Consider the following 25,341-nt stretch of genomic DNA (forward strand, 5'->3'; position numbering starts at 1 on the left):
AAAAAAAAAAAAAAAAAACCTGCCCGTCCTTCCAGGCCCTTTATTACATAGATCTAGGCCTCCTCCCACTTCCAACAGCTGTGGCCTCCTGCATAGTCTACCCAGTTAGTAAAAATTTAAAGCCAGGTTGGGTCTGAGCAGTAGTGTCCCATAAACTGGAACAGGGCACTGCTTCTGCTATACAATACTTCCCATACAAGTCAATGGGATGCTCTTGCGCTGGAACAGACAGGTCTGCACTAGGTTTTTATCAGTTGAGCTGCAGCCAGCATGGGAGGCAACGGTTCTAGGAAAAGTATGGACTTGTGGGAAAGGAACATAGCTCTATGTATTAAGGAGACTACAGAGGGAGTGCTGGACGAAATTTTACTTCTGATGGATCTGCATCTAAGTCAGGTGAAGATAATTTTCAAGCATAATAATGCCACAACAAAGTGTTAGGCTTCACTAAGCAGGTGCGTGAGGACCTGAAAATACAGATAAGGAATTCTTACAAAGCAAAAAAAAGGTATAAAATGGTAACTAAATGTTTTCCGACTGCAGTTTTTAACTTCTAGAATGTTAAATTAAAATGGAAACTATAGGAAACAATTAAAAAGGAAAGATCAATATCAAAATAAAAAAAAAAACCTGCTTGTAGTATGTAAAGTTTACAAAAAATAGTGTTACTAAAAAAAAAAAGAAGGAGATACAATATATAAAATGTCCCACTTACATTTCTGGTACAAAGCATTGGAAAATTATTAGATATTAACCACTTGCCGACCGTATACTTTATATATACGTCGGCAGAGTGGCTCTCCCAGGCAGAGTCACGTATCGGTACGTCACTTGCCTGGAAGGGGCTAGGGGGCGAGCACGCAGTCTCAGCGGCACGCGCCCGCTGTGATTAGACACAGGAGGAGCGGGCTCGATCGCCGCTGGCCTCCCGCGATCTTCGGCTAGAAAAACAGAAGAGCCACCTGCCTATGTAAACTAAGCAGGCAGCTCTTCTGTCAGAGAGGCAGGGAAAGATCAGCTAAGATTCAGCTAAGCTGAATCACCGATCTCTCTCTACCTCTGTCCAACCCATCCCCCACACAGTAAGCACAATAGGGAACACATCTAACCCCTTTGATCACCCCAGTGTTAACCCCTTCCCTGCCAGTGTCATTTATACAGTAACAGTGCATATTATTTAGCACTGATTACTGTATGAATGTCACTGGTCCCCAAAAAATGTAAAAAATGTCAGGGATCTTATCTGTCCGCCGCAATGTCGCAAAAAAAAAATCTATCCCGTAGTTTGTCAACGCTATAACTTTTGCGCAACCCAATTAATATACGTCCACCACAGGTGGGACAGTCCACTTCTTGAGGAGGGACTCTTCAAAAGGGGTACCATACCGCAAAGCATTTAGTAACCACATAAGGAACGTTTTGGACGCTCCCAATCTTTGTAAACAAACTTGTCAAAATAGGAGGGATAAGGGAACACTTTTGCTTTGCGAGACAGCTGCATCCTCCATCTTAAAAGTCTCCCGCACAGATGTAATCAGTGCTTCAACCAGAGCCTTCCCATGCGCAGCCACAGCTGTGGAGTAATCATCCTCACTATCTAAAAGATCGGGAAGCGTTTCTACAAACACCGCAGGGTGGGCCACGTCTGCAGCGGCAGAGTCAGATTCAGGATCTGACGAGACAGATCAAGCAGGGGAGGGCAGGGGGTGCTTTCTGCTAGCCCGCTGCCCAAAGGCCACCTCCACCCGGGAAACAAGAGACTCCAGGACTGCCGTCAGTGGATCAACAGATGGCTGGGTCCCAAAGGGACCTGCTGCTTCCAGGAGGGGGTCAGGCAGGAAAACATGCTTCTGAGACTCCATGAGTTAAAAGTGGAACCCACCAGCAAAAAGTATCTCACCCACCGAAGGTACTGCACCCGTATCACCACAGGCACACCTGAAAGCAGAGCACCCCACAACCTGCACAGAGAGAGGTAGGGACCCCACCAGAATTCACCACCCCACCAGTGAAGCACTGGTCTGCCCCAGAGACAGCCAGCATCCACGTGTGGCGTCCAGGGGAAAAGGAAACCCAGGAGTCAGCACCAGGGGAAAGGGAGGAGCCTCCATAGCCATAATCGCTGCCCAGAGACTCCATTGTCATGACCGTCGCTCTCTAAGCATGTCGGACCAACTAAAAATGGCCGAACTACTTAAACATGGCCGCTGTATAGAGAAAACCACAGGCCCCAAAGCAATGGCGCTGACCACGGCAAAATGGCTGCCACATGCGGCACCCACGAGGCTCCCAGGGACCCAAGAGAGACCCCTGGGGCCAAGACCACATCTACAGTAGAAGAGGGGACCTTGGCACAGGACCACAAAACATTTTCAGTGCCCACCCCAACGGAGTACATCCCGCTGGCAGCATGCCCCCCACTAATACAGTGCTACACACCAGCCCCATCCACCTGCCAACCCACCGTGCTACTCTGGATGGGGGGAGGTAAAGAGATGGCCCACATAGACCACACAAAACAGAGGGGGGGGGGCCCAAGGGGGGGGGGGAGGAGGAGGGGAGCCCGCAGATCCTACCATCCTGGGGGGAGGGGGGATGCCTGCATCTACCCCACACGGCATCCAGGGGGAGAGGGGGGGGGGCATCATAATCCGCATACCACAGAACTAGGCAGGCACCACTCCAGACAGAACATCCTCACCATTGAAACTGGGGGACTGTCAGCCAGGAGGAGCGCTGCAACTCGGCCCAGAGCCAGGTCGTATGCGACCTTGCAAGGCGTTTAACTCGCAGGCCAGCCCCTATCCAGTGGGGCCATGTCACGGCTGACCCAGCGCGGAGCTCTGGTCTGCTCGCGCTCACAGGGAAAATATAACAGGAGGAAAAAATGCTATTTAAAAAGGAAGAATTTGCCAGATCCTGGAAGGAAACTATGGCCTTACTCCTGACTGGGCAGAAAAAAACTGAAGGCCTATAGCAGAGAGGAGGATGTATACCAGCTAGGACTGCCCATAGGCGTAGCCAAGTCTTTTTTCTGCCTATGGTTCTACTTCTGTAGGGGGCGATGTAACCCTAAGGTTCTGAATATGGAGTGCTGTGTCCCTACATGAACGAAAGAATAACTGTGTTTTGGCCCTTAGTGAAATTATGATCAAATGCTCATTGCTCCTAATGCTACATTGTCACTTCCTCTCTCATCAGTGCCCTGTGCTATTTCATTCACCTTTGACAACATAATGAGCCTAAATGTTATAGGAAGAAAAAATGTTCAAGACCGCAACTGTAAACCGTCTTCCAAGTTATAGAACACCATTATACACTATCCATTAGGTCTGTACATCAGCATGTCAAATCCTTTAGCCAATGCAAAATATTAGGAGCATTCATTTTGTTACCTAAATCTGGAAAAAAAAAACTTAAACTACCATTGCAGTGTGGTTCCTCTCAACACTAAGAGTTAAAGGGCTTATTTTTTTTTGTCTAGAATACTATTCAAAAGCAATTTTACTTAACCTACCCCCTCGCTTCCCCAGCAGTCTCCTCTCTGATGCTGCAGACTGTGGGTGTCCCTCCATATGTCCTTACTTACAATGGAGGACTACTGTTCCTGCATTCTATGTGATGTCAGAATGGGACTGGTTGCAGAGAGAGGAGGAAGCCTGCGTGAGCGAGGGTTAAGGCAAAAAAACACATTTTAAAATGGTACCCTTGACACAAGCAAGCATTTAAAACAGAAGGCAACTTTTTTTTTTGGAAACTATTCTTACCTAGGTAGATGCAGCATCGGCCCGATGCTGTATTTGTCCCCCTCCACCTCTAAGGCTGAAAATGGAGCAATCAAACACAGCTGATTGCTCAGTTCTCAAAACCCCCTTAGCGGTCCAGGCACATGGGCGGATCCCGACCAGAAGGTTGCAATAGTTCGAGCCTGGACCGGCTCTGACACATCAGCCGACAGCGGGCTTCAGGTCACAGTCTGCTCAAAACGGGTCACAGGATCTGCACTCCTGTGATCCACAGGAGAAGTACAGCCAGACAAGCTTTGGCTGTACTTCTCTTTTAACCTTTGCCTCATAATGAAGATTTGAGGTGATGTAGATCAGACAGAACATGAATACTTAAGAGACAAAAGGTATCTATTTACAGGGTCATAGACTGCATTTTAAACTATACCATTTGGCTGCATTTGAGGTTTATGGATTTACAGTGCTACATTCTGCTACGGCTATTTATAGAAAACTTTGTTGTCTACTATATTTATATTATACAAAAGAACACTCTTAAAATATGTCAAACAAAATGCATTTCTTGTCATTTTAAAATAACTGAACACTCACTGGCATGGTTTTGTCACCAAAGAAGTAAATTTTGGAATATCCTTCATTTTCAAGAATTTCCAGACAGTATGTCTTGTCCCAGCCATTAGGGAACACATCAAAGCTGATTTGTCCACCTGTTTATAAAACAAAAAAAAAATATATACACCACATTAATAAAATTCAGTTTAAAAGTTCCATGTCATGGTTTGGAAAGAAATGGTGTGCAAGCAATCATGGACTCCAATACAGGTACAAGCAGGCACAGAATTAGGAGTCTTTTAGTCATAAGTGAACAGCCTCCAATTTTTAATGCATAAGATTGTGTTTTTATCAGATTCTCACAAAATTCAGCTGAGCCATGTTTCAGTTGGTGAACTTGTCAGGCACTAACACAGCCAATAGTAATGTGTTATGTTTGCATACAGTTCACTACTGTACATGTGTGCACACTACATGTTCACTACTGTTTTTATTTTATTTTTCTTATTTTATTAATAATTAAAAACGTTGTAAATTATTATCAATTAAAAACTTCACATGATATCGAATGAATGGGAGTGTCCGCCTTCTGGGTCCTCCCTATCCTAAATTTTTCATACATTACCTATTGAAAATGTTAAACCCTTCCCTTCAAATTCTTTCCGTAAATCCGTCACAAACTTCTCTCTAAACCGTTCCTTCTGTAAAAGAAGACAAAGTGTAATAGCAGTAGAAATTGCATTCAAGGAGGAGTAGATACATATGGATATGTGGTAGTGAAATTGTAAAGCAAGGGACTGGAAAGGGAATGCAAGCACTCAAAGCCAATCAGGCTTTGCTACAGTGCATATGTTGACATGCTAACAGGAGCAGGGAATGAAGATAGCACCATGATCACTGTGCTGCTGCTCCTTAATGGGCCATACACACTATACAATTGTCTTTAGAATTTTTCCTTTAGATTAACTTAAACCATATAATATGAAGTCAAATCTAAACACTTTCAATTTGTATGCAAACAGGCAGGCCCCTGCACTACATAGTTGAAGGTAAATCTAAAGGAAATCTAACAACAAAAGTTGTATAGTGTGTATCCAGCTTAAGTCTAGGTTCACGCATGTCCCATGGGAATTTCCTCTCCGTTTTAACTGCGAATTTCCTAAGCAGCTGTTCAGCTGCAATTTTAGATGTGGTTTGGATGGAGATTTTTGGAGCCGGTGGCCACCAGTGTCTAACAGTAGCTGGTTGTTAAAGGGCAGGCTGGGAAGACGGCTGCTGCATCCTAAACAACAGATGACTCATCAGCTGTCAGCAGAATTCTTCTCCGCTGACAGCGGACTGTATAAAAAAAAAAAAAAAAAAAAAGTAAAAAAATTGCTGGCAATAAAAGATTGACCAAAACCAGACCCTTAGTTCCACTCGCTCGTATACCCCCCCCCCCCCCCCCATTCCTGGCCTGCCAGGCTGCATGCTCGGATAAGGGTCTGGTATTGATTTGGGGGGGACCGCGTGCCATTTTTTCAGAAAATGTTGGAGTGTGTGTGTGTGTGTGTGTGTGTGTGTGTGTGTGTGTGTGTGTGTGTGTGTGTGCTCATAAAATGCACAGCACTTTTTTTAAATTTGCAGCAAATTCGCACTCCTGCTGCTGCACCTCAAATATGTAAGCCGGCTTGATTCACATGTCATGTGAATCGGATGCAGTTCAAAACACATCCTATTCTCATATATGTGAATGGGGCCTTAGAGTTCAATTAGCCAGTTAGGGTTATGTTCTTAATGGAGCTTGAGGTCAAGGAGCTGATTAAGCTGCCTTGCAGAGGTATGTAGATCACACAACTACCTGAAAATAATTACAAATCCTTTGGCAGATAGATCAGTTCATAAATATGTATTTGGACTGTTTAAAATTGATATGGTGCAGAAACATTTATACAATATAAAAAGGTGAACAGTGTGTGTGTGTGTGTGTGTCTGTGTACACACATACATATTACACACACACTTCACATTTTTATATTGTATAAATGTTTCTGCACCATAGATCTGGCATGGATTTTGAGGGGAACTCCCACGCCAACATTTTCTGAAAAAAATGGAACCCTCCTAGTTAGGTGCTAGAGAGTGAGTATAGCTTTGGCTCTCTCTGGCTATCAGAGGAGCAGCAGGCAAATTCTATATTTCTTTCTGCTTAACAGAGAGCAGGATCTGTGAGTTGGGTCTGCTCATGGTGCTCGGTGTGTGATTCATCTGGTCTGGGGAGTTGCCCCCACTGGTCCAAAAGGGAGGCATGTTGAACAGTTGATGAGACCTGGCCAACGGGTGCACAGGCTTTGGTACAGCCCCGGTGGTTGGCACAGAGACTGGTTGTCTCTGTGCACTGTGGGGTGTGGTATAAAAGCCAGTAGCATATGTGCTCGGGGTTTTTGGCTGATGAGCAGAGTTCCGGAAGGACGGTGGCGGCTGCCTCCTCTTCTGCAGCAGTTAGTGTATGGTCACAGGCAGGCGACCTGTTAAAACCAGAAGGAAGGAGCTGAACCTAGAGGTCCAGGAGAACTAGAGGGGTTGGGACATTGGAGAACCTGGAAAAACAGTATTGTGAGTGCAGAGGACCGTGTCTAAGGGCCTGACAGGGAAGGGGGCCACCCCGGAGTAGAGTAGTCAGAGGACGGATGTCAGCTGGTGGAGTGAAAGGGGGTGCTAGGTGAGTACCCTGAAGATAGTGTGCAACCAAGTCTTTTGTTCAAAGACTCAGTATCTACAATTCATCTAGTGGCAAGGAAATTTTCGGAGTATCCCACTCATCCCTTCTCCCATCCCCACTTATAATAAAACAACAAAAACAACCAAAACCCCTAGACTGTTTAACGACTGAGCTGGAAAAGTGTTAAGTTCTGCATGCAGTTGCTAAGGGTAACTCAGAGGGACCCAGAAAGGTGAAGAATTCAGCAGCCCTCAAGGGGGCAGTGCTACATATAGTATATATATATATATATATTATATATATATATATATATATATATATATATATATATATATATATATACATATACATATACATATATATATATATATATATATATATACACACACACACACACACACACACACACACACACACACACACACACACACACACCTCATAAAACGAGAATAGAGAATATCATCAAAATGTTATTTTAGTAGCTCAATTCAAGAAGTGGAAATCATATTTTATATAGATAAGATTTCATACAGAGTGATACATTTCAAGCATTATTTTGAGGATTATGGCTTACAGTTAGTGAAAACCCAAAAATCAGTAGCTCAAAAAGCTAGAATATTACGTAAGACTGTAAAAATCTATTTCTCTGATGTTCATTGAAGGACACAGCTCCTGATTCTTCTTAACCATTTGGTTATACTAACCCATACAAGAGTAGGACACTAGGCAGGAAAAAGCTTGACTACACCTATGGGCTGTCCCAGGGGGTATATACTCTCTCGGCTATAGGCACTCAGTTTTGTTACAAGCAGTGTCAGAAGAAAGCCAACTCCAGAGGGGTGGGTGCTGTGTCCCTCAATGAACATCAGAAAAATGGATTTTACGGTAAGTCAAAAATCCCATTTTCTTTTTCGTTCATTGACGAACACAGCTACTGATTCTTCTTAAACATTGGGATGTCCCAAAACAGTTAAACATGAGGGGTGGGAAAATATCAGAAAAAAATTCCCAAAGCCAACCAGGTAACAAGGAGCGCAACCATAAACAACTGGAGTTCACCTGAAAAAACAATACACCCTCAAAGAGGACCAGGTCCTTCAAACAGCAGCCAGCTGACCAGGAGACACTAAGTGCCCTAGAAGAGTGTTCCTTGACAGGGAAAGGAGGAACCTGACCCCTGATGCAATAGGCCTGAACAACCGTCTGTCTGATCCATCTGGAAATGGCCGCAGAAGAAGCGGACAACCCTTTACAAGGTCCGTCCATAAGCACAAACAGAGTAACTGCCTAAAAGATTCGTAGCTGCCAGGTACACCCTAATTTCTCAGACCACATCCAAGGCAAGCAAGGTAATTTCCTTCAGATGTTTAGCCTGGGACACAGGGAAGGCAACACAAATGTCTTCACTCAAATGACAGTCAGAGACCACCTTAGGAAGGAATGTCGGACAGGGCCGAAGCACCACCTTATCCTTGTAAATCACACTTAAGGTAAACAGGATAACACCGCCAGATAGCCACCAAAAAAGGCCACCTTTCAGGCAGCGCAAGCGGGGAAATCTCCTGAATATTTTCAAAGGGAGGCTTCTGAAGAGCTGAAAGCATCCATTAGGATCCCAGGGCAGCAACGGAGCCCACGCTGAAGAAACCAAATGTCGGACAACCTGAAGAAAGGGACGCACCAGGGAGTGTGAGGTCGTTGGAAAAAGACCACCAAAGTCAATACCTGGCCCTTGATGGTACTCAAGGCCAATTTCTGTTCAACCCCCCTTTAAAGGAAGGTTAAGATCAGATCCACCGAGAAGGAGCAAGGATGAACCCCAAGAGACTCACACCATGCAATGTACGTCTTCCACGTACAAAGGCAGATCTTCCTAGAAGTAGATTCCCTAGCTTTCAACAGCGTAGGAATCACCAACTCAGACAAACCTCCATCCTTGAGCACCTGGAGTTCAACAGCCAAGCCGTCAAAGTCAGCGATTGTAAAGCAGGATAGATCTGTCCTTGGGACAGCAGATCCTCCCTAAGAGGAAGCCCCCAAGGAGCATCGGCGACCAGTCGTACCAAATTGGCTTACCCAGACTAGAGAGGTCAGTCTGGACAGAATCCCTTCTGCTTTGATCCTGCACAGAAGTTGTGGCAGAAATTTGGGAGGGCTGGAACGAAAAAAAAAAAAAAAAAAAAAAAAATCGGTCAGCCCAACTTAGAATGCCGGCTACTTACCGAGCCACCAGGACACTACTTGTGCCCCTTGGTGATAGACAGACCATGGCCGTGGCATTGTCCAAATGAATTTGCACCGGACACCCCTGAAGACAAATTGTGCAATGAGCCAGACAAAGTCTGATTGCTCGGAATTCCAGAACATTAATCGGCAGTTTGGACTCTGTCAGAGACCACACCCCCTGAGCAAATCTGTGCTGAGGACGCCTCCCCACCCGGACAGGCTGGCATCCGTGGTGACAACTGTCCAGTACAGGGGGAGAAAGGATTTTCCCTGTCAGAATGCCAGAGAACGAAGCCACCTTTAGAGACCCATTTCACCAGAATCTCTTTAGCAGAGATCTTTTGAGGAACTGTGCAAACAGACTGCCTCAAGGGTGAACACTATCAGGCTCAGCACCTGCAAGCAAGCCCGGAGGGATGACCGTCTGCTTAACAACAAAAGCTGAATTTCCTCCTGCAATGTCTGCAGTTTTTCCAGAGGAATAAACGCTCTGGCTGAAAGGCCCACAGTGACCACCGAAATTTTAGAGGGCTGGGGGGGAGGGGAAGCCGGGGTCCCACTGTCCCAGGGAGGGGCCTATGTTCACCCCAAAACCCTCCAGGAGTAAAGGGGGGGACAGCTACTTATCATACCAGGAATAGGGTGGGCACTGCTTCGGACAGACCACCGCTCCATCGTAATGTGGGTGCTGTCTGCCAGGGGAAATTCTGTGACTCAGGCCGAAGCCAGGTTATAGGTGTCCTCGCGAGCCGTTTAACTCGCAGACCAGCCCCTGTCTAGTGGGGCCATGTTGCAGCTGATCCAGCAGGGAGCTGCGGTCTGGACGCGCTCGCTGGTCAGCCTGGGGGGGACCCTCTGGATCTAGATTATCCAGTCCAGCAATGGATTGTAGATTCTCACAGGAACAAAAAATACCAAGATAGGAAGAAATTCCATTCAAAAAAATAAAAAATCACCAGGACGAGAAATCCCAGCAAGGAACTAGGTCCTTACTCCTAACTGGGCAGAAAAAAAACCTATAGCTGAGAGTGGGTGTATACCGCCTGGGACTGCCCATAAGCGTAGTCAAGCTTTTTCCTGCCTAGTGTCCTACTCCTGTAGGGGGCAGTATAACCCAATGGTTAGGAAGAATCAAGAGGCGAGTTTGCTGGTCAATCAAGCACAGTGATATCATGATTAATAATCCAGATATTGGTACATTTGGCAGTATGGGCAGGTGCCAAGTCCTGCTGGAAAATGAAATAAGCATCTCCATAAAGCTGGTCAGTAGAGGGAAGCATGAAGTGCTCTAGAAATTTCCTGATAGAGGGCTGCGCTGATAGAACACAGTGGACCAACACTAGCAGATGACATGGCTCCCCAAATCTTCACGGACTGCGGAAAATTTTGCATTTCATTTGGAAATCAAAGTCCCAGAGTCTAGAGGAAGAGTAGAGAGGCACAGAATCCAAATTGCTTGAAGTCCAATGTGAAGTTTCCAGTCAGTGATGATTTGGGGAGCCATGTCATCTTCTGGCGTTGGTCCCCTGTGCTTTATCAAGTCCAAAGCCAGCGCAGCCCTTTACCAGGAAATTCTAGAGCCCTAATGCGTCCCTCTGCTGACCAGCTTAATGGAGATGTGGATTTCATTTTCAAGCAGGACTTGGCACCTGCCCACACTGCCAAAAGTATCAATACCTGGTTTAATGATCATGGTATTACTGTGCTTGATTGGCCAGCAAACTCGCCTGACCTAAACCCCACAGAGAATCTGTGGGGTATTGTCAAGAGGAAGATGAGAGACACCAGACCCAAACACTGCAGACGAGCTGAAGGCCGCCATCAACAGCAACCTGGGCTTCCATAACATCTCAGCAGTGCCACAGGCGGATCGCCTCCATTCCACGCCGCATTAATACAGTAATTCAAGCATTTCTCAAATAAAGCCTTTTTTTTTTATTGGTCTTATGTAATATTCACATTTTCTGAGATACTAAATTTTGGGTTTTCAAATCAATCATAAAATTTAAAAGAAAGAAATATATCACTCTGTGTGTAACGCATTTATATAAATTATATCAGTTTTATTTTTTGAATTGAATTACTGAAATACAAACCAATTCCAAAAAAGTTGGGACACTGTACAAATTGTGAGTAAAAAAGGAATGGACTACCGGTACTTTACAAATCTCATAAACTTATATTTTATTCACAATATAATATAGATAACATATCAAATGTTGAAAGTGAGACATTTTGAAATGTCATGTCAAATATTGGCTCATTTTAGATTTCATGAGAGCTATACATTCCAAAAAAGTTGGGACAGGTAGCAATAAGAGGCCGGAAAAGTTAAATGTACACATAAAGAACAGCTGGAGGACCAATTTGCAACTTATTAGGTCAATTGGCAACATGATTGGGTATAAAAAGAGCCTCTCAGAGTGGCAGTGCCTCTCAGAAGTCAAGATGGGCAGAGGATCACCAATTCTCCCAATGCTGCAGCGAAAAATATTGGGGTAATATCAGAAAGGAGTCTCTCAGAGAAAAATTGCAGAGAGTTTGAATTTATCATCATCTACAGTGCATAATCTGGAACAATCTCTGTGCCTAAGGGTCAAGGACGGAAAACCATGCTGGATGCCCGTGATATTCGGGCCCTTAGACGGCACTGCATCACATACAGGAATGCTACTGTAATGGAAATCACAACATGGGCTCAGGAATACTTCCAGAAAACATTGGTCGGTGAACACAATCCACCGTGCCATTCGCCGTTGCCAGCTAAAACTCTATAGGCCAAAAAAGAAGCCATATCTAAAACATGATCCAGAAGCGCAGGGGTTTTCTCTGGGCCAAGACTCATTTAAAATGGACAGTGGCAAAGTGGAAAACTGTTCTGTGGTCAGACGAATCTGACTAAAGACCTGGTGTAAGAATGAGGGATTTGGGTTTTTAGAGCGCTGGGTCACTTTCCATTGGGATGCAACCTATATGCTAAAGATGGTTTGCACCTAAATGGAAGGGGGTCTTTTGTGCTAGGGGGGAGATTTATGGGAAGTCTGGAGGAGTTTTTAAACTAGGATTGATGGGGGGGGGGGGGGGAGGGTGAATTAGATTATAATGGGGCAGACAGGTCAGACAGGGGTCAGCCCCTATTGGTGGGTGGATAGGGGAAAGATGGGGGTAGAGTTATGGCAGAGGATAAGAAAGTTCTCATTTTACAAACAACCATTGGAAATCGTACTATTTGTACCAAAATTAAAAATATAAAAAATAAGTGTGCAAAACGTGACAGATTTAAAGTGTTTGTTCACCAATGCCAGAAGTCTGCCAAGCAAAATAGGCAACATGTAAGCTCTGGTGCACAAAGAGAACTATGACTTAATTGGTATTGCTGAATCTTGGCTTCATTTTTCATATGACTGGGCTAATAATATTCCTGGCTATGCTCTCTTTCGGAAAGACAGGGTAAAACGGAGAGGTGGTGGTGTCTGTCTCTATGTGAGAATTGATCTCAAAGTGAGAGTGAAAGAGGACCTAGTTGATGGAGAGTGTGCCGAGTATGAAGCAGAACGGGTTAAAATGTACATGGTTGTGCCTAATACAAGGATTATCATTGGAGTTTGTTAGACCTCCCAGTATTAATGAGGAGGTGGAGACTCAGCTCCTGGGACAGATAGAAAGGGCTGCAAGGTCTGGGACAGTGTTAATAATGGGGGATTTTAAACTACCCAGACATTGACTGGAGTAATGGCACTGCTGGAACAGTTAAAGGGCAAAAATGTATAAACCTATTACAAGACAATTTTATGGTGCAGTTTGAGGCCCCCACTAGAAATGATGCTCTGTTGGACCTGGTAATCTCAAACCATGCAGAGCTTAATAATGTTCATATAAAAAGAACATCTGGGTAGCAATGACCAGAATATGATTTCTTTTAATGTTAGCTGTAAGCAAAAAAAAAAAAAAAAAAAAAAACTTCACTTTAACCACTTAAAGAGGTTTTTTTTTTTTTTTTTTGGTAACCTGTAAGAGAAACACATAATGAGCTAGTATGCATCGCATACTAGCTTATTATGCAATACTTACCTTAGAACGAGCCCCCGCCGTGCAGCCCGCTGTATGACGGGCAACATGTCCAGTCGCCCGTCTTCCGGGTTCGCGGCATCCGGCCATCTGTTTGGCCGGAGCCGCGGTGACGTCACTCCCGCGCACGGGAGCCGACAGTCACGGCACGGGACTCTGAAGAAACGGCACCAGCGGCCGTTCCTTCAGAGCGCATGTGCCAGTGACGTCACTGGATGCATGTAAGGTAAATATCTCCTAAACGGTGCATGTTTAGGAGATATTTACAGTACCTATAGGTAAGCCTTATCATAGGCTTACCTGTAGGTAAAAGTGTCCGAGGAGGGTTTACTTCCTCTTTAAGGCCCGGAAGATTTTACCCCCTTCCTGACCAGGGCCTATTTTGCGATACGGCACTCTGTGACTTTAACGGACAATTGCGCGGTCGTGCGACGCTGTACCTAAACGAATTTGACATCCTTTCTTTCCCACAAACAGGGCTTTCTTTTGGTGGTATTTGATCACCTGTGCGATTTTTTGATCATGCTCTATAAACAAAAAAAGAGCGACAATTTTGCAAAAATAATATTTTTCACATTTTTTTTTATATGAAATTCCCCAAAAAAAAAAAAAAATGAAAATTTTTGTAACATTTTAGACCAATTTGTTTTCTGCTACATATGTTTGGTAAAAAAAAAACGCAAAAAGCGTATTTTGATTGGTTTGCGCAAAAGTTATTGCATTTACTAAGTAAGGGAAAGATTTATTGTTTTTTTTTTTAGCGCGTAATCGCGGCGATCTGCGATTTTTTTTGCGGGGCTGCGACATTGCGGCGGACAGATCAGACCCTTGACTGACATTTTTGACACTTGTGGGGTTACCAGTGACATTACTACAGTAATCAGTGCTTTACATATGCACTGTTACTGTAAAAATGACACTGGCAGGGAAGGGGTTAACTTTATTGGCGATGCAGGGGTTAAGTGTGTCCCTAGGGGCGTGCTTCTAACTGTGAAGGGATGTTGCTAGTGGTGTAAAGGAGACATTCGATCCTACATAGCAGGACCGTATGATCTCTGTTCTTACACAGGGGAGAATGACAGGCGGCTTTGTTTACATCAGCCGCCTGCCTTTCTCCCTCTGCAACGGACGATCGCGAGTGGCGGCGGACATCGGGTCTGCCGGGCACACGTGCGGGGGTGTCCGTGAACGATGCGCGCTCGCCCCCTAGAGGCTCACAGGCGCCACGTCGCTTTGCCTGTGAGGGGCTGACTGCCGCATTAAATATACTGACGGCAGTCTGCAAATGGTTCAGAGAGGAAATTTTCCAAGGATGAGGGCTGCTCTCCAGGATTTAGACAGGGAGGGAATATTAGCTTCGATGAGCACAGAACAGAAGTGGGAAATTTAAAAAAAAAAAAAAAAGACTTCAGTGCAAAATATATTCCCATGGGTAATACGTTTTAAAGGCTAAAAATAAAACCTATGTGGCTCACGGCCAAAGTTAAAAAAGCTATAGATAAAAAGAAAAGAGGTTTTAAAAAATATAAAAATGAAGGAACACATCATTGTTTGTTTAATTGTTTGTTTAATTGTTACAAAAAATATAACAGATTATGTAAAAAGGAAATCAAGGACGCAAAAATTCAAAATGAACGACAGATTGCAAAAGATAGTAGGGCAAACCCCCAAAAAATCTTCAAATATATTAACAGTAAAAAGGTTAGGTCTGAAGCATGTAGGCCCTTTACAAAATAATCAGGAATGGGTGACTGGGGACAAAGAGAAGGCAAATTTATTAAATACTTTCTTCAGCTCTGTATATACAAAAAGGAGCATGGGGGAGCTCGTGACCATAATGAGGACGGTATTGACACAGCCCCAAATGATCCACAATGGCTCAAAAGTAATATGGTCCAGAAATATTAGACAGAATAAGGGTGGATAAAGTGCCTGGACCAGATGGCATCCACCCACGCATCCTAAAAGAATCGAGCGCGGTAATTTCAAAGCCTTTGTTTCTAATTTTTAGGGACTCGTTAAGGACTGAAATAGTACCACTGGATTGGTGTAGGGCCAATGTGGTGCCTATATTTGTCAAGTAACTATAGACCCGTTAGTTTAACTTCTATAGTCGGGAAGATACTGGAGAATTAATAAAAGACCACATAGATGAGTTCTTGCTGGAAAAAAATATTTTAAGCAACAGACAGCATGGATTCATTGTCAAACAAACCCGATTTCTTTTTATGAGGTGGTAAGTAAAACCTTGGACAGAGGGGTGGCTGTGGATGTAGTATACATGGATTTTGCAAAAGCGTTTGACACAGTTCCCCACACACGGCTAAAAAGTAAGGTAAAGTCTACTGGCTTGGAAAGATCGGTTTGTAATTGAATAGAAAATTGGCTAAAAGATAGAATTTAGACAGTACTGGTTAATGATTCTTACTCTGAATGGTCTAAAGTTATCAGTGGTGTATCCCAAGGTTCAGTGTTGGGACCCTTACTTTTTAATATCTTTATAAATGATATAGTTTCTGGGATTAAAAGTAGCATTTCAGTCTTTGCAGATGACACCAAGCTTTGCAGTGGAATAACTTCCTTACAGGATGTCTCCAACTTACAAGCTGACCTCAATGCACTGTTTCATTGGGCAACTATGTGGCAAATGAGGTTTAATGTTGATAAATGTAAAGTTATGCACTTGGGGGCTAACAATATGCATGCAGCATACAAACTAGGTGGAGTAGAACTGGGGGAATCCCATTGCGGAGAAGGATCTGGGTGTTCTGGTAGAACATAAGCTCAATAATAGCTTTCCATGCCAAGCTGCGGTTTCCAAAGCAAGCAAAGTCCTTTCTTGTATTAACAGAGGCATGGACTCCAGAGAGAGAGATATAATTTTGCCCCTGTACAAATCATTAGTAAGACCTCATCTGGAATATGCAGTTCAGTTTTGGGCACCAGTTCTTAAAAGGATATCGGGGAACTGGAGAAAGTGCAGAGAAGGGCAACCAAACTAATAAGAGGCATGGAGGAGCTTAGCTATGATAAAAGATTAGAGGAACTGAATTTATTCTCCCTTGAGAAGAGGAGATTAAGGGGGGATATGATCAACATGTATAAATACATAAGGGGTCCATATAGTGAACTTGGTGTTGAGTTGTTCACTTTAAGGTCAACACGGAGGACAAGGGGGCACTCTTTACGTCTAGAGGAAAACAGATTTTGTCACCAAATACGGAAAGGTTTCTTCACCATAAGAGCTGTGAAAATGTGGAATAAACTCCCTTCAGAGGTGGTTCTGGCTAGCTCACTAGATTGCTTTAAAAAAAAGGTCTGGATTCTTTCCTAGGTGTACATAATATAAATGGGTACTAATATTTTTTAAGGTAAAGTTGATCCAGGAAATATCCAATTGCCTCTCGGGGGATCAGGAAGGAATTTTTTTCCCCTGCTGTAGAAAATTGGATCATGCTTTGCTGGGTTTTTTTTTTTTTTTTGTGTATATGATTGTGTATATGGGATTGTATGGTTGGGTTTTCAATACTGTGTTTTTTTTTTTTTCTTGGTTGAACCGGATGGCCTTGTATCTTTTTTCAACCTAACTATGTAACTATGAATCGAAATGTAGGTTTTTTTTTGGAAAACTGGGACGCCATGTCATCCGGACTAAATAGGACAAGGACAACCCAAGTTGTTATCAGCGCTTAGTTCTGAAGCCTGCATCTCGGATGGTATGGGGGTTGCATGAGAGTGCGTGTGGCATGTGCAGCTTACACATCTGGAAAGGCACCATCAATGCTGAAAGGTATATCCAAGTTCTATAAAACATATGCTCCCATCCAAACATTGTCTCTTTCAGGGAAGACCTTGCATTTTCCAACAGGACAATGCCAGACCACATACTGCATCAATTACAACATCATGGCTGTGTAGAAGGATCCGGGTACTGAAATGGCCAGCCTGCAGTCCAGATCTTTCATCCATAGAACACATTTGGTGCGTCATAAAGATGAAGATGCGACAAAGAAGACCTAAGACAGTTGAGCAAATAGAAGCCTGTATTAGACAAGAATGGGACAACATTCCTATTCCAAAACTTGAGCAACTTGTCTCCTCAGTCCCCAGACGTTACACAGTGGTAAACATGGCCTTGTCCCAACTTTTTTGAAATGTGTTGATGCCCTGAAATTTAAAATCAACTTATTTTTCCCTTAAAATTATACATTTGCTCAGTTTAACCACTTACCGCAAGAGTAAGCTAGGAGGCATCATCCCGATACTGTGGTTTAGAGCCGACGGTCGGCTTTCCGTCGGTAACGACCGATGCGGCTCGGGAGCCGCTCGATCGTTACCCGGGTGAGCGGGAGGGGACGTCGCCCCCCCCCTCCCGCCGCCTTCCGTGACTTTGCACGGGCCCCTGTCCCACCGGGAGACCCGAGCACCCAGCCGGATGGAGAGTGGCGAGAGTATGCAGCCAGTTCCTGGAGAATGAAGGAGTTGATACCATTGAATGGGCCCCACACTCGCGTGACCTAATTCCAATAAAACACCTCTGGGACATTATGTTTCGGTCCATTCGATGCCACCAGGTTGCACCTCAGTCTGTTTCGGGAACTCAGTGATGCCCTGGTCCAGATCTGAGAGTAAATTCCCCAGGACACCATCCGTCGTCTCATTAGGAGCATGCCCCAATGTTGTCAGGCATGCATAGAAGCACATGGGGGGGCAATACAATCTACTGTACCATTTTTAGTTGCTGCAATTACATTTTAGCAAAATTGACTAGCCTGCTGCAAGTTCCTAATCCTTTTCTTGGAGTACATCACGGGACCCAGTAGCAGCTATGCAAATCTGAGCAATAGATACTTGATGATGCACTGCCCAAGAAGCACTCATCCTCCTGGTAGAATGCACTTTCAACTTAAAAGGCAGAATCTTACCCTTTAAGCCATAAACTTGAACAAAGACTTGAAGAATCCACCTAGAGATAGTGGAAGTCGTTGCCGCTTGGCCTTTCCTAGGCCCTTCTGGCAATACAAAAAAAGGCATCAGTACTATGGATTAGTGCAGATGACTTCAAATAGACTTTGACTGCGCAAACCACATCTAGTGAATGCAACAATCTTTCCTCTGGAGTCTGAGGATTTGGAAAAAAGGAAGACAGAACTATATCCTGGTTTAGGTGAAAACCTGACACTACTTTAGGCAAAAAGGATGGATGGGGCCGAACGATCACTTAATCCTGATGAAGGATCAAAAATGGCTCTCTACAGGAAAGAGCCGCTAACTCGGAGACCCTCCTGGCCGAGGTTATAGCAACCAAAAATACGTATTTCCTCATCAATAATCCCAAGGGAATCCGCCTGATAGGTTCAAGGGCTGCCTCTGCAGTGTCAAGAGTACAAGATTCAGATCCCAAGGACACAGGAGTGGCTCAATTGGCGGAACCATGCAAATCACACCTTGCAAAAATGTCCGCACCAAAGAGTGCGTCGCTAAAGGTCTCTGAAAAAAACAGACAAGGCTGAGACTTGACCTTTAATGGTCCCTAATGCAAATTTTAAGAGCACCCACACCTGAAGAAAAGTAAGAATTCTACCAATGACATCCTTACGAGGATGCCATTTCTTGGATTCACACCAAGAGATATAGGATTTCCAAACTCCATATTAGATTCTCCTAGACAGGTTTTCTGGCATTAATCAATGTAGCCAAAAACGAGCCCGAGATCCTCGATCCTTCAAGATTCTGGTTTCAATAGCCAGGCCGTAAAATTCAGCGACCATAAGTGCCGGTTCACATTTGTGCGGTGCTGGAACGCTGCGAATATGCAGCGTGATCCCGCACCGCATCCGCACCTCTGGCAGTTCACACTGCCATATGCGATACGCAGGGGGTGTCAATTAAAAGTTAACGATACCCCCAGTTGCGACCGCATATCGCAGTGCGATCGCAAGTTCGCACAGAATTGGATCGCACTAGTGTGAACCACTATGCGATCCGATTCTGCTGCGGATAAAAAAAAAGCCTCATGTGCAAGTTTATTGCGGATGCGGTGCGAATTCAGTCATACAAAGTGTATGGCTGAAATTCACACCGCACATGAGATCGCATGTAATTTAGGAGCAGTGCGCTCCGAATTACATGCGATCTCCGCAATCGCACAAATGTGAACCGAGGCTAAAGCAGGATGGAATATGGGACTTTGGGAGGGCAGATCTAGATGATACAGAAACAATCATGGCTGCCCACAGCTAACCTCACAACCTCTGTGAACCAAGGGCTCTCCTGGGCCACGCAGGAGCCACCAGGATCACCGGCTTTCCATTCCACCTGAATTCTGCTCAACAACCGTGGCATAAGTGGGATTGAAGGAAATGCATACATCAGGCTGAATTGTGACTAAGGGGTCATTAAAGCATCTGTTCCGATAGCGATCAGATCCATGGTTCTGGACACAAAATTGTCCAGCTTGTTATTGAACATGGATTCCAATAGATTTACGTCGGAAGTACCCAAATGTTGACAGATCAGCTGAAACACCTTGGGATGGAAGGAGCATTCCCCAGGACACAACTGCTGGCGTCTTAGAAAGTCTGCCTGCCAATTGTCCACACCTGGGATGAATACTGCTGACAAACATGGAACATACTTCTCTGCCCATGTCAGTATGTGGTTCACCTCTTTCTGAACCAATTGGCTCCTGGTGCCCCCCTGATGGTTGATATAAACCACCAGGGTCGCATTGTCGGACTGAATCCCGACAGGACACCCCTGCGACCAGGTTGTCCAATGACACAGGGCCAAACAGGCTGCCCTGGTTTCCAAGATGTTGATGGGCAAGAGTCTCTCTACCCGAGACCATGTCCCCTGGACAGAAAGACCCTCCAAGACAGCCCCCCCCCCCCCCCCCCAACATATCAGGCTGGCGTCTGTGGTTAAAACCTTTAGGGTTACTGGCAAAAAAGATTCTCCTTTGCTTAGGTTGATGAGAACCCTCCACCAAGACAGATCCTGCCTGACCCATGGAGCAAGAGACATTGGGGAATCCAACACTTGGACCTTCTTGTTCCAAACAGAGAGAATACTGTTCTAAAACAGTCTGGAGTAGAATTGAGCATAAGGGACTGCCTCGAAAGAGGCCACCATTTTGCCCAATAGTATCTTGCATAGCCGTATGGAGGGAAACTTTTCCTCCCTACGAACTGAACCAAACTTCTTAGGGCTACAAACTTTGACAGCAAAAAAAACTTTTGCCTGAACTATGTTGAGAACCAGACCCAGATATTCCAAGACTGGAACAGGCTTTAAGGTTGATTGCTCTAGATTGATAATCCAACCCAAATCCTCTAGGCACTGGATCGTTAGTGACACATCTTGTGTTAGCCCTAAGCTTGAACGATTCTTTAACAGTAGGTCGTCCAGCTAGCCCATGACAAAGATGTCTTGGGGCCTTAGAAAGGCTAACCACGGGGCCAGCGGCCGCGATTGCTGCCGGGCACCCACGATCGCTCTCCGCTGAGAGAGAACAATGGTCAGCTGTTGTAAACCCAGCTGACCGTACTCTCTGAAATGATCACAGAGTGCCTGTGATCCTTCTATATAGGATCACAGGTCTCTGTGGTCATTTCACAAGTCCCTCCTCCATACAGTTAAAAAACACTCCCCTAGGCTTACACTTAACCCTTTGATCACCACTGTTAACCCCCTTCCCTGCCAGTGGATGTCTTCGATCAAATAATATATGCACTGTTTGCATACCATGTGGTCAAAAGCCACAATTTATTTCAAGTCAGAAAAAATGTTTATTAATATTATATTAGGATCATAGACATCATAGATTACCTTAGTAGGCCCCATTACAAAGACACAGGGTTATGTAGACTTTAGAGGTAGAAATGTGATAAATAGTTAACAATGCTGTCACCAAATGTTAAATGAATACAATGTAATAGTTTATGTTGTAATGTATTTGTTTTTAAGCTTAATGTATCCAATTCAGTTTTAGAATTACTGAATATATGCAGATGGTTTTAGGGTTTCAACACTTGGCAGCTACTGCATTGGAACTTCTTTTGCAGCAATTATAAAAAAAAAAAAAAAAAAAAAAAAAATGGTGGTGTAATATGTGAAAAAAGTGATAATATTCAAATACCATTCGACCTACCTTATCCAGTTCAAAGAATTCAATACGTTCCTCCTGGGTACAATTTCTTCCAATGGGCGAGACATTTAACATCCCATTTCTAAACTCTATAAAAGTGCCCCTGAAATGAAATCACAGATAAATAGAAAGTGTCCAGCAAAATAAAAATATTTTTTTTCCAGACTATACAGTTGTATTCAAAATTATTCAACCCCCACTGAAATTGATTGTTTTGGCCAGTTTGACATCGATTTTGATCATTCAGTCATCCTGCTTACAATTAAATCAAAGAGGCACGTGTAGGTCAGACAAATATAACATAACATTTATAATGAAATAAGCACAAATGTCTTTTCTGTGCCCACATCATTATCAGTTTTATTCAACCCCCAAGTGACATTCAATCTTAGTACTTAGTACAACATCCTTTTACAGTTATACCAGCTTTTAAACGTGAAGCATAGCTTGACACAAGTGTCTTGCAGCGATCTACGGGTATCTTCGCCCATTCGTCATGGGCAAAAGCCTCCAGTTCAGTCACATTCTTAGGCTTGTGCACTGCAACTGCTTTCTTTAAGTCCCACCAGAGGTTCTCAATCGTATTTAAGTCTGGTGACTGATGGCCACTCCAAAATGTTCCAGCCTTTAATCTGCAACCATGCTCTAGTGGACTTGGAGGTATGCTTGGGATCATTGTCCTGTTGAAAGGTCCAACGTCTCCCAAGCCTCAGGTTTGTGACGGACTGCATCACATTGTCATCCAATATCTCCTGGTACTGAAGAGAATTCATGGTACCTTGCACACGCTGAAGCTTTCCTGTACCCGCAGAAGCAAAACAGCCCCAAAGCATGATTGACCCCCCGCCATGCTTCACAGTAGGCAAGGTGTTCTTTTCTTCATAGGCCTTGTTCTTCCTCCTCCAAACATAGGGTTGATCCATGGGCCCAAACAGTTCTAATTTTGTTTCATCAGTCCACAGAACACTATCCCAAAATTTCTGTGGTTTGTCCACATGACTTTTGGCATACTGCAGTTGACTCTTCTTATTCTTTGGGAGTTCTGGCTTGGAGGCCTTTATTACACAGTGTGCGCCGTATTGTCTAAGCAGAAACGTCAGTACCCACATCTGACAAATCTTTTCTCAGTTCCTCAGCAGTCACATGGGGACCTTTCTCCACTCTACGCTTCAGGTAGCGCACAGCAGTCGAAGTCAGCATCTTCTTTCTGCCACGACCAGGTAGCGTTTCAACAGTGCCCTTTGCCTTGCATTTGCGAATGATGCTTCCTATGGGGTCTCTTGGTATGTTTAACATCTTTGCAATCTTCTTATAGCCATTGCCCTTCCTGTGAAGAGTAATCACCTCTTCTCTTGTCTTCCTGGACCATTCTCTTGACTTCACCATGTTTGTAACCACACCAGTAAAGGTCTAGAAGGAGCTGAGTATCAGTCATTTTAAAGCTGCCTAATTGGTGCTTATTAGGCTTTATTGCTGCTCCCTGACATCCACATGTGTTTTCAATACCTGATTGAAAACACTTCAATGAACCTCTGTTCTTCAGAGTGGTAGTCTTTAAGGGGTTGAATAATTGTGTCAATGAAGAATTCACAAAAGAAACCTTTACTACTGTATTACAAAACGAATTGATGTCATTTTAGTTGCATATGGTTCTTTAAGAAATCTATTGTTGGCTGACTCACACCAGCCAGCCAACAATAGATCTCCCAGCAGCCAGCAAATACACCCTCCAGGAGCCAGCAACAATAGACCCCTCCCTTAACAGTAAATCCCTACCAGAAACAATAGACCCCCTTAGCAGCAATAAACCCCTCCCTCAACAATAGATCCCCCTCCAGCAACAATAGCAGCTAGCATCAATGGACCCTCCAGCATCCCTTGACACCACATTCATTAAGTGCCGGAAGTGTGTTCCCCCAGCGTTCCTGCTAAAAAAAAAAAAAAAAAAAAAAACACAAACATACATATACACATGCCCTATAAACTGTACAACTCAGTTGAACAACAAACTGAAATCTTTTAGGTGGAGGGAAGTTAAACTAAAAAACGAAAATAATATGGTTGCATAAGTGTGCACACCCTTAAACTAATACTTTGTTGAAGCACCTTTTGATTTCATTACAGCACTCAGTCTTTTTTGGGTATGAGTCTATCAGCATGGCACATCTTGACTTGGCAATATTTGCCCACTCTGCTTTGCAAAAACACTCCAAATCTGCCAGATTACAAGGGCATCTCCTGTGCACAGCCCTCTTTAGAGCAACCCACAGATTTTCAATCGGATTCAGGTCTGGGCTCTGGCTGGGCCATTCCAAAAATGTAATCTACTTCTGGGGAAGCCATTCCTTGGTTAGTTTGGATGTATGCTTTGGGTCGTCATGCTGAATGATGAAGTTCTACTTCATGCTCAGCTTTCTAGCAGAAGCCTGAAGGCTTTGTATCAAAAACTGGCTGGTATTTGGAACGGTTCATAAATTCCCTCTACCTTGAATACGGCCCCTGTTCCAGCTGAAGAAAAACAGCCCAAAAGCATAATGCTGTCACCACCACCATGCTTCACTGTGGGTATGTTGTTCTTTTGGTGATGTGCAGCAGCGTTTTTGTGCCAAACATATCTTTTGGAGTTATGGCGAAAAAAAGTTCAACCTTGGTTTCATCAGACCAGAACACATCTTGGAGTTCTTAATACCATGTATTGCCCCCTTTAACATCAATGACAGCTTAAAGTCTTTTGTGGTATTTGTGGATGAGGCTCTTTATCTTCTCAGATGGTAAAGCTGCCCATTCTTCCTGGCAAAAAGCCTCCAGTTCCTGTTAATTCTTGGACTGTCTTGCATTAACTGCACATTTGAGAACTCCCCAGAGTGGCTCAATAATATTGAGGTCAGGAGACTGAGATGGTCACTCCAGAACCTTCACTTTATTCTGCTGTAGCCAATGATAGGTCGACTTGGCCTTGTGTTTAGGATCATTGTCATGTTGGAATGTCAAATTACGTCCAATGCGCAGCTTCCAGGCTGATGAATGCAAATTTTTCTCCAGTATTTTTTGATAACATATTGCATTCATCTTGCCATCAATTCTGACCACATTTCCTGTGCCTTTGTAGCTCACACATCCCCAAAACATCAGCGATCCACATCCGTGTGTCACAGTAGTAATGGTGTACCGTTCATCATAGGCCTTGTTGACTCCTCTCCAAATGCAGCATTGTGGTTGCGTCTAAAAAGCTAAATTTGGGGGCTAGGCCTGACCACGATGGTGTGAGAATGCATCTTCTGTGAGCTCCTGCTTCCCTGAGCCCAGCGCTTGACCTGCAGCTGCCGAACATCACATACTTACCCACCGGCGATGCCACAGAAGAAACGTCTGTCCTCCCAACCTCCCGGGGGGATTCCTGCTCGCTCCATGGACCTCCGCAACCTCTTTTCAGCAACACCTCGGAGCCGCCGCGAGGCAGCCAAGATGGCGACGCCCCTCTCTTCTCCGGGTACCACGCTGACTCCAGGGCCGCCTTCTTCCTCCGAAAACCTGCTTCCTCAGGTACAGTGGCGCAGCCCCAACCCCTTCTTGCCGTATGTTGCGATCTCACCCCACTCCACTGACTCTGGGGACACAGAGGAGGACTGGGATTGGAAGGCCCATATTAAGGCCTTGCCGACTAAGGCAGAGATAATTCACCTGATTACTACCACGGTGGAACACTCTGTCACTCAGGCTCTGGAGGGACTGCGGGCAGATACTGAAGCCTTGGGTCACAGGGTGGCTTCCCTAGAAAGCGGTCAGGATGAACTTGTGCACTCCCTTTCCTCATTTCAGGAGACCGCATTTACACATGATACTGTTCTGAACACGCTTATGGACCAGCTTGGTGATTATGAGAACAGGGACAGGCGCCA

General features: G+C 44.4%; 1 protein-coding gene across 2 annotated transcripts in view; it reads right to left on the reverse strand.

Annotated features, from left to right (window-relative positions):
• PMM2 (phosphomannomutase 2) overlaps positions 1-25,341 on the reverse strand; it is an 87,483-nt gene that overhangs the window by 567 nt on the left and 61,575 nt on the right. For both annotated transcript variants that reach the window (XM_082261301.1, XM_082261302.1), the window contains exons 5-7: positions 21,446-21,545; positions 4,924-4,999; positions 4,338-4,453 (exon numbers count right to left, since the gene is read on the reverse strand). In XM_082261301.1, the coding sequence (XP_082117427.1) occupies positions 4,338-4,453; positions 4,924-4,999; positions 21,446-21,545 (292 nt within the window). The remainder of the gene's footprint in view (positions 1-4,337; positions 4,454-4,923; positions 5,000-21,445; positions 21,546-25,341) is intronic.

This window comes from Pelophylax lessonae (assembly GCF_965119305.1).
Source record: "Pelophylax lessonae genome assembly, chromosome: 6".
In the NCBI taxonomy this organism is placed as follows: Eukaryota; Metazoa; Chordata; class Amphibia; order Anura; family Ranidae; genus Pelophylax; species Pelophylax lessonae.